The 9,334-nt window shown below is 36.1% G+C and overlaps 2 protein-coding genes across 2 annotated transcripts; both read left to right on the top strand.

The window, feature by feature from the left end:
• The first annotated feature begins 4,192 nt into the window (after window positions 1-4,192).
• Window positions 4,193-5,711, top strand: LOC109007257 (glutaredoxin-C2-like). The gene is made up of 4 exons (XM_018986854.2): window positions 4,193-4,328; window positions 4,455-4,543; window positions 5,226-5,324; window positions 5,413-5,711. The coding sequence occupies exons 1-4, from the start codon at window positions 4,273-4,275 to the stop codon at window positions 5,490-5,492; spliced, it is 324 nt and encodes a 107-aa protein (XP_018842399.1). The 5' UTR covers window positions 4,193-4,272; the 3' UTR covers window positions 5,493-5,711.
• Window positions 5,712-7,254: 1,543 nt separating this feature from the next.
• On the top strand, window positions 7,255-9,334 carry LOC109007255 (glutaredoxin-like). Its single transcript, XM_018986852.2, has 4 exons — window positions 7,255-7,494; window positions 7,592-7,680; window positions 8,664-8,762; window positions 8,889-9,334. The coding sequence occupies exons 1-4, from the start codon at window positions 7,439-7,441 to the stop codon at window positions 8,966-8,968; spliced, it is 324 nt and encodes a 107-aa protein (XP_018842397.1). The 5' UTR covers window positions 7,255-7,438; the 3' UTR covers window positions 8,969-9,334.

The raw sequence follows: 9,334 nt of genomic DNA, 5'->3' as shown, positions 1-9,334 counted from the left end.
TCCTCAATATTCGACGCCCCATATTTCTTAGGAATGAGTGCAATAAAGGTCGCATTAAGTGATTTTTCAAAATTTTGATAAGCATGAAATTCACTGAACACCCACAAGACATCACCTTTCACCACATCCCAACAAGTTTGGAAGAAATCCATTGAGAAACCATTCGGACTCGGCGCTTTGTCCTTAGCCATACCAGATATGACCTTGAAAATCTCATTTTCCTCAAAATGTCTCTCCAAGACACTCACAAGCTGCGGATCAATTGCCTCAAATGGTAAGTCATCAAGCTTCGGCCTCCAAATTGCTGATTCGGTAAGAAGAGTCTCATAATGATGTGCAATATGACTTTCTAGATCATCGGAGGAAGATAACACCTGAGTACCTGAATGTAACAGCTCAATCGCATTATTACGTCGATGAGAATTAGCCATTTTGTGAAAAAACTTCGTACACCTATCGCCCCCTTTCAACCAAAGGGCTCTGGATTTTTGTCGCCATGAAGTCTCTTCTAACAATAAAACCCTTTCCAACTCTGCCACAACCGTTACTTTCCTCAATAACTCCTCCTGAGAGGCCCTTCCCAATAATTCCTTACCCTCAAACTCCTGCAACTTCTCCAACAAAATAGACTTTTGATTGTCAGTGTGACCAAAAACTTCCAAGTTTCATTTCTTCAGGTCTTGCTTTAGAGCCTTCAGCTTTCCTGCAAAAATAAAACTCGGAGTGCCACTAACCTAGTACGAAGTCCACCAAGTTCTCACCATCTCTACAAACCCGTTCACCTTAAGCCACATATTCTTAAACTTGAAATACCGGCGACCCCCGTGAAGGCGACCCCCGTGAATGCCCCCACAATCTAAGAGAATGGGAAAATGGTCTGAACTGACTCTAGCTAACCTTTTCTGACTTACTTCTGGATAGTGGGCTTCCCATAACGGCGAGACAAGGAATATATACAACTTCGACCAAGTACGGCCGTTAGACCAAGTGTACTCACCACCCACCAAAGGGAGGTCCATAAGATCCATATCAAAGATGAACTCAGACAATTCCACCATGGCCTGAGTGTGTCGATGATGCCCTGATCGTTCACTAGGAAAACGAGTAATGTTAAAATCACCCCCCATACACCACGGCACATCCCATAAAGAGTGTATTCCCGCCAACTCCTCCCACAACCGTCGTCTATCTCTATCTATGTTAGGACCATAAGACCCTGCAAAAGCCCAAATCCACCCGTCGCTCACATTTTTGAATAACACCGAAACTGAGAACTCTCCAACACATTCCTCAATCGCCTCAACCACTCTTTTATCTCACATTAATAACACACCACCTGATGCTCCCTGAGAAGCCAAATAGGACCAACCCATATAAGAACATCCCCAAATACTACGCACAAATCTTCTATCAATAAAACCCAACTTTATTTCTTGCAAACATATCACATCACCCTTCTACAATCTCAATAAAGCTTTGATACAAAGACGTTTGTCCCTATCAATGAGACCCCTTACATTCCAAGAAACAATCTTAGGCTTCATTAAAACTTAACTTTCCCCTCCCTTTTGATCTAACCCTTCCACTACTCTCATCCTTAACATCATAATTGATGGAGCATATTAAGCGTTTAAGTTCCCTATCTTGTTTTGTAGTTGATTTCGAACGACTAGCTTCAATAGCCACAAGAAGGGCCATAAATTGTTCCTCATAACCTCCAAAAGAGACCCTAAAAATTTTTTGTAACTCCTCTACCTTTTTAAAAATCCAATTCGTCGAACAACTCCCTTAATCATTGGGAGGGAGTGTACATAGAGGAGTAAGAGCCCCCTCCTCCCCCACACTGTTATTAGGGAACAAAATCAATTCCGAAACACCCAACTTATTTGTTTTACCACTTAAAACCATATTATTAAAAGGAATATCATCCCTAGAAAATATCTCATCAGGACTACTCATCACCAAAAGTGGAGAAACACACGGAACCTCATCAGAAAATGACTTCTCTCTTTCCCGCGTAACCTCCTCACCACGTAAAGACTTCTCTCTTTCCCACGAACCAGGCTGCTCGTGCACAGCTATAGGACCTTCGTCCACCATACTTAGCTCCGAAGGCCAATTCTCCACCAAGATCCCTGGAGACGAGGACTCAGAGGTATTTCTCAGACTCTGTAACGCTATCGCCTCCACCAACAACTCCCCCTCCTCTAAATCTTCTCATCGAAGCTCCGTTACCATCTCACCAGAGTGGTCGACCGAGGTCGTCGGCCACTTCTGTGCCGGCAGGGTTGCCGATAATGGGCTTATCGGCAACTTCTGTCCCTGATCCGATATCTCGGGTCCGAAAGATTTCCCCGACCCAACTGGAGCCGCTGCCCTCTAAGCCTTCACAAGGCCTGAGGCCTGACCCTTGCCAAGGCCCAACACACTGTCGTGACCCATTCCAGGCCCACCCTTACGGCCCACCACCTCCTTCAGCTCAGCCTTACCTTTAACGCAGCGTTTTAGGTAGCTGATTTCATCTAACACACTGCCAACCTTCTCCTCCAAGCCAACTAACATCCTCAAAACACTTTCCTCATTTAACCCCAGCATTCTGCTTTCTTCTCCACCATACCACTGCACGTCTTCAAAATTGGTTACGTCTGACACCACGTCTAATGAAACGAGATATGGTACCTTCTTCAACACCTCACTGTACGTCCTTGCTCCTCCTACCCACGATAATGAAGCACCTCCCTCACCTCTGCTCTTCTTTGCAGCAGCTATCTGATGAATGTTTGAAACAGGGGGTGGAGAAATCTCCATTAAAATATCTCCAAGGTTCTTCCACCCCTCCCCCTTCCTTCCTTCCGGAATCACAAGCAATCCTCTCCTCTTATCACGACCAAATTCTGATATGGAGATAAAACTACCATTAAGATTACGTCCCTTCCTCACTATTAACACGAGTTCGCAGAAACTCCTGAGGACCCAGTGTTACTGCACATTCCTTCACCATAAAACCCAGCCAACCCAGAGTTTCCCAATCCACTGAAATATATTTCACTCCACGACGACTACTTTTTATAATCCTCAACCATCTAGCATTCTCATTTCTGAACTCAAAAATCTTCTGATCGATAAATACCTCCTTACACAACCCCATCTAAACCAACCCACAAACAAGACAACCCTAGTGATTCAATGATACACTAATCCCCTCAAGAAGGAAAAGCCATTAATGAATCACTACCAACAGAAAGGAAAAAACCACAACAAAAACTGAAACTGTACGGAGAGAAAATATTGTAGAGAGAGAAAAACATATGGTGGTTTGTGTGTAAAAAAGTATTTTTTTCTTATTGAGTTTTGAGAAATGAGAGAAAAAATTTTGAATAAAAATATTATAAAATTAAAAAAATTATTTGAATATTATTTTTATCTTAAAACTTGAAAAATTATATTATTTTTTATTTTATTTGAAAATTTAGAAAATATGTAATGATTATATAAAAAAAGATTTAAAATTAAAAAAGATTTTATATCAAGTACTATTTAGAAAACAAATTATAAAAAATTATAAAATACAACATCTCAACTCATCTAACTTTCCAAACAATTCCCATCGAGTATAAAAATAATTAAAAGTTAAGGAGATTTTTATTCTGCAGTCTACACCATACAACTTTTATTTATTTTATTTTATTTTTATCTTACGTGGTATGCTATCGGAAAATTCTGAAGGTCTTCACGGTAGAAAAGTGTGTACAAGACGTGTCCTTATTATCAAAGTATAAAGATAATTAATTGGTCATACACGTTAGCCTTTTATATTCTTACATTTTTTTAGTGGTCCGAAATAGCCTTGGATGGCCCACCAATTTCGAAAAATCCAAAACATCGGATGCCCTCGAGTTTCAACGGTCAACTTCAGACCCAGAACGTCGGTGGCCACAAATCGAGGCCCTCAACAGTCCACTCCAGATCCAGATCCACAAATCGTTTGATTTCTCAACTACTCTCAATTTATCATTACAATTTTTTTAAATCTCAATATAAAATATAATAAATAATTTAATTTTTTCAAATCTTAAAATAATAATAATATTAAAAAATAATATTTTATGATTTCAACTCAACTCAATTCAATTCACTTCAACATCCAAACACAACCTTAAAAAACAATTTCTTCCCTCAACAAAATGACGCAATCCCCCCCACCCCCAATGGCAATCCATGCCGGTGCTCCTCTAAAATATTGTACGAGCAGTTTTCAGCTTTGGGAGAGAAATGGCGTTACCGAAGGCCAAGGAGATCGTTACGTCCAATCCCGTCGTTGTTTTTAGGTCCCTTTAACTCTCTTTCCCTATACTTTCCCTATACGTGCTTGTGAAATCGTTTCCTTTCGATTTTGTGGCTTTATATATGTCTGTCTGTCTGCGTATCATTTATATCGGTGTTTGTGATAACAGCAAGACATACTGTCCTTTCTGCAAGAAGGTGAAGCAGCTGTTGACTGAGTCGGGGGCCAATTTCAAGGCTTACGAATTGGACACCGAAAGTGAGATAAGATGCTCTTCAGATATTTCATTTTTGAATCGAGTGGTTTATCTCGTTTTACTTGTTTAACTGTTTCTCTAAAAGCGTCGGAACTGGATTATGCTCGAAATTTAAATCAAAGTTAAAAAATTCAGTGAAGCAGTTGCAAGAATTTTTAATTTTAACTGTAATTCAATTTGGACCTAATCCAATTCTTTCGTTATATAGTAATTTCTCGAATCCATTTCCCCTGGATTTCGTTTTCCACAGATAACGAAAGGTTCTTGTACTGTCTGCTTTGATGAGGTCCGACTTGATTTCGTTGCTTGAAAACAACATATAATTGATGCAATATTACTATATCTTCCCATAAAAGCATGCATTTGGAAGGGTGTATATGTATATGAAGCAAGGAACTTGTTTGTTTCTCATGACAATAGGACATATTCTGAAAAAATGGTTGGGATTTTGAGAAAGAAAAATATTTAGTTCAAATTGATTAAACAAAAGTAAATTCATAAAATGATATGGCTTGACATGGTATGTGTAAAGTTATTTTTATCGTAAAATATATCTAATGTATCATGCGAAGTCACGTCAGTTTATGAATTTATTTTTCTTTTATATCCGTAACACTTCTATGTTAAATTTTAAAAGGAGCAAATGAATGAAAAAGTTCTTGGGTATGTTATGATGTCTTGAAGGTGATGGAAGCGAGATACAGGCAGCTCTCGCTGAGTGGACTGGACAGAAGACTGTGCCCAGTGTATTCATAGGCGGGAACCACATTGGTGGCGGGGACGGTGCGGTCTTGCTCATATTACATTTATATTTTAACGTTTGTTGTTTTTGAGCCTCCATGCTTAAATATTCTCTTCTATTGTTCTGCAGCAACTGCAGCCTTGAACAAGGAGGGAAAGCTGGTTCCTCTGCTGACACAAGTTGGAGCAGTTGCTAATTCTTCTGCTTAAAATGAGCTGCTATTAGTTATCTGGTTCATGAGTAAATCGTAATAAGTGTCCTGTTTTATGGTGTGTTTATGTTTCTATCTTATCTATCGATGCTTTTCAAAAAGCTAAATAAAATTGGACGGGAAAATTGTGTATCTATCGGTTTATAATTTTTGTTTTTAGGGAAACTTTGTTGTGGAAAGATAATACACGTTAAGTGGAATCAAATATTCGAATGAAGTTATCGAGCAACATAAAAGTACTCTTTAATAATTTCTGTTTAAGCTCAAATTATTAAAGAGTTCACTCAAGAAATACATATATCTATAAGAGAAATGTTGTAGACACAAAAAGATTACATACAAATAAGTTTACAAATTGACGTAATTTTATGTGATTTATTATATTTATTTTATACTAAAAGGTAATTTACAATTTGATATGTTATATCTAATTTAATAATAAAAATAATTTTTTAATTTGACGTACTGTTTTAAATCACGTCAATTTGTAAATTTAACTTTATATAATTCATCTGAGGTTAGTATTTCTTTAAATACATTAAATAACCTAAACCACAAGGAACCGTATTATTTTTAACACATTAATTAATCAACTAATTATTTTAAGATAATTAACAAATCAATTGATTATATATATATTTTTGTTTCTGGTAACCGGTAAGCAACCATACGCATTGGCCTTACGCCGTTATTTCGGAGCCTTTTATTTATGGCTGTAAATGAATCAGTTTATTCGATAGTTCGCTTAGTATTCGCTCGGTTAAACTCGAATCAAACTCGACTCGTGAAAAAAACTTGCTCGTGAAAGTAGATATCCGCTCGAATTGTAAATGACACATACCTGAAAAAACTAAACTCGACTCGGCTAAGGCTCGCTCGTTTATGCTCAAGTCGACTCATTAGCTCGACTCGATTAAAACTTAGTCATATATTGATAAATATATACATACACCCATGTATATATACACACACATATATATAGTAACTAATAATAAAAGCAGATCACTTTTATAATTAAATATATAATATGTAATCTAATTACTTATGTCTATATAATGAATATACTTCATAAGTATATTTTATAATTTGTATAATAATTAGTCGATAAAACTTAATAATTTAATATACTAGTATGTGGGAACCATATATGAAATAGATATATGCTATCATATTAAGTGTATGTACTAATAATATATGTAGGCATATAATATATTGTTATGTTGGATAAATATCAACTAGTTAGATATTAATTATTTATAAATTTTATAACATTTTATAATTCAATAAAGTTTTTACTTGTTAGTTGTATAAATTTAATACTATATTTTTATTTTTTAATTTATTAATTATTAAATATTATTCAAAAAATAAAAAAATCTACATTCGAGTTTGAATTCGAGTTAAGTGTTTAGCTTATCGAGTCGAACTCGAACAAAGAATAAAAAAAAAAAATATCGAGCTCGAACTCAAGTTCAAGTTTAAATATTTTGAGTCAAGTCAAACTCGACAAACCAAAAATCGACTCGACCCGACTCGATTATAGCCCTACATTAAAGAATCCAATTTGTATGGTTCAAAGCGGCCCAAGACGGGCCATCGATATCTTAAAAAAGGATAATGCTAAAGGTGGACTTTAAATATACACATTATTGCAAATAATTTTTTTTTTTTATTTTTTTAAAGTAATTTTTAAACATATTTGACCAAAAAATAAAAAAATATAAATTTATTAATAATCACTTATTTACTATTAAAAAAATATACGAGTGATTACATTTTTCCTTAAAAAAAAAAGCCTGCGGTGGAGGGTGGAGACCTTCGCAATAATTTTCGGTTCCCAATCTCTATATATTTCACTTCTCACAGGAGCCCTAAAGTAGTGCTAGTTCTCTGAGTTACTGTGCGAGTGATATTACGAAGAGCTGTGTTAGGTTTGGGAGAGAAATGGCGTTGCCAAAGGCCAAGGATATCGTTGCGTCCAATCCTGTCGTCGTTTTCAGGTCTCTCTATTTCTTTCTCTCACTTTGCTTATATATGAAATCATTTTCTTCTAATTTTAGGGTTATAAAGATTTGGATCTTGATATCGTGATGACAGCAAGTCGTACTGTCCGTTCTGCGTGACCGTGAAGCAGCTTTTGACTCAATTGGGCGCCACTTTCAAGGCCATTGAGTTGGACACTGAAAGTGAGATGAAAATCGCTCTCTTTATATATAGTTTTGACTCTAATTGTTTGGGCCGTTTAATTTATTGGAGAAAGCCCAACCGCTTTATTGAGGCGTTGGAACTGAAATTCATTATATGGCTGTTTTGTATGAATTTGAGGAATTGAAATATGACTTGAAAGTTTCATTGAAGCAGTAGCAAAAAGCTTTGATTTCTATCTGAAATTGATTATGGAATCAAATCCAATTCTTTACATGCAGTAGTTTTGTATATCCGGCTCCCCTTAATTTCCTTTTTCACATATAACAATTGTTTGCTCTGTCTGCTTTCATGTGATTGGGTTTGGTTGCATGTACTAGAAAGAAACATATGGTTATGCAATATTAGCTAGCATACTTTCAGCCTTGTCTATCTTGCTTTAAAAACATTTTTTTTCCTATGCCTTTGAAGTGTGTATATGCGTAAAAAGTAATGAACTTATCTGATTCTCATGGTGTTGTCAAGCTCTAATGGTGTAGGTTTACTATGATGCTTTGATTCTTAAAATATTGTTTGTTGTTTTGTTATTCTACTTGCAAACCAGTGTGGAGGGACACATCCTTCACACTGCTTACATGGCAAGATTTGATTTGCAAGAGATAGGTTTTTAAACTTATCTTGCAAATCAAATCATGCCAAGTCAACAGTGTGGAGGGTACCTATACACTGGCTTGCAAATAGAATCTTTCTTTGTTATTTCATTGGCATTAGGTCCATCTAGATTTTCTACAGAAATTCCGTGTTAAATGCTTAAAAAATCCTAATAATTATTCTTTGCCAAGTATTGTTTTTATTTTTTCCTTAAGTTTATGTATAGATGTCAAAATCCAAATAAATTGATAAAAAATGATGGTTAGGATTTTGAGAATTCCAAGTTGGAGTTATCTCAGTTAGGAAACTTAGATGATTATGATCCAGTTAATTTGTTACTTACAAACCACATCGTTGTAAAACTGTGTTGAAGGTGATGGAAAAGAGATACAAACAGCTCTAGCAGAGTGGACTGGACAGAAGACTGTGCCCAATGTATTCATCGGCGGGAACCACATTGGTGGCTGTGACAGTAGGATATTGATCCCTTAACACAAAACTATAAGCTTCCTAGTATCGCATTTATATCTGTATAAATTTAAGTCATGCATGTTTGTTTTGGGAGTTTATGCTTATATGTTCCCTTCTATTGTTTCAGAAACCACAGCCTTACACAAGGAGGGCAAGCTGATTCCTCTGCTGACAGAAGCTGGAGCTCTTCCTAAGTCTGCTGCATAAAGTTCTATTCATAAAGATATGGATTTTAAGTATTTTTATGATGTTTGTCTAATCTGTCCCAACTTTTTCAAAAACTTAAATAACATGGGACTTGAAGTTCTGTACTGTGGTTAAAGATCTAGTGAGCATTCCATATCTCTCTCTCTCACTCTCTCGTTCTCTGTGTAAATTTTTCTGTGATTGTTGGTGTATGCCCAATAGTAAGATTTGCATCATGCAGTTGCTTATAGGGTTTAAGGTATCTTGTTTCTCGTTTTAGGAATTGATCATTCCTGTGTGTGGGTTTGGATGTCTGCCCAAACTCAGTTCTGTGTTTATGTGTTGTTGTACTCGTGAGTTTCTTTTATATGAAAAATTATTAGGTAA

Source organism: Juglans regia, chromosome 1 (genome assembly GCF_001411555.2).
Source record: "Juglans regia cultivar Chandler chromosome 1, Walnut 2.0, whole genome shotgun sequence".
Taxonomy (NCBI): domain Eukaryota; kingdom Viridiplantae; phylum Streptophyta; class Magnoliopsida; order Fagales; family Juglandaceae; genus Juglans; species Juglans regia.
This window is presented reverse-complemented; position numbering and strand designations above follow the sequence as displayed.

Excerpts from the sequence above, each read along its gene's own strand:
- LOC109007257 (XM_018986854.2), top strand. The coding sequence starts at position 4,273 with ATGGCGTTACCGAAGGCCAAGGAGATCGTTACGTCCAATCCCGTCGTT. Across the intron at positions 4,329-4,454 it reads AATCCCGTCGTTGTTTTTAG|CAAGACATACTGTCCTTTCT; the intron begins GTCCCTTTAACT and ends TTGTGATAACAG. Across the intron at positions 5,325-5,412 it reads CCACATTGGTGGCGGGGACG|CAACTGCAGCCTTGAACAAG; the intron begins GTGCGGTCTTGC and ends ATTGTTCTGCAG.
- LOC109007255 (XM_018986852.2), top strand. The coding sequence starts at position 7,439 with ATGGCGTTGCCAAAGGCCAAGGATATCGTTGCGTCCAATCCTGTCGTC. Across the intron at positions 7,495-7,591 it reads AATCCTGTCGTCGTTTTCAG|CAAGTCGTACTGTCCGTTCT; the intron begins GTCTCTCTATTT and ends TCGTGATGACAG. Across the intron at positions 7,681-8,663 it reads CATTGAGTTGGACACTGAAA|GTGATGGAAAAGAGATACAA; the intron begins GTGAGATGAAAA and ends ACTGTGTTGAAG.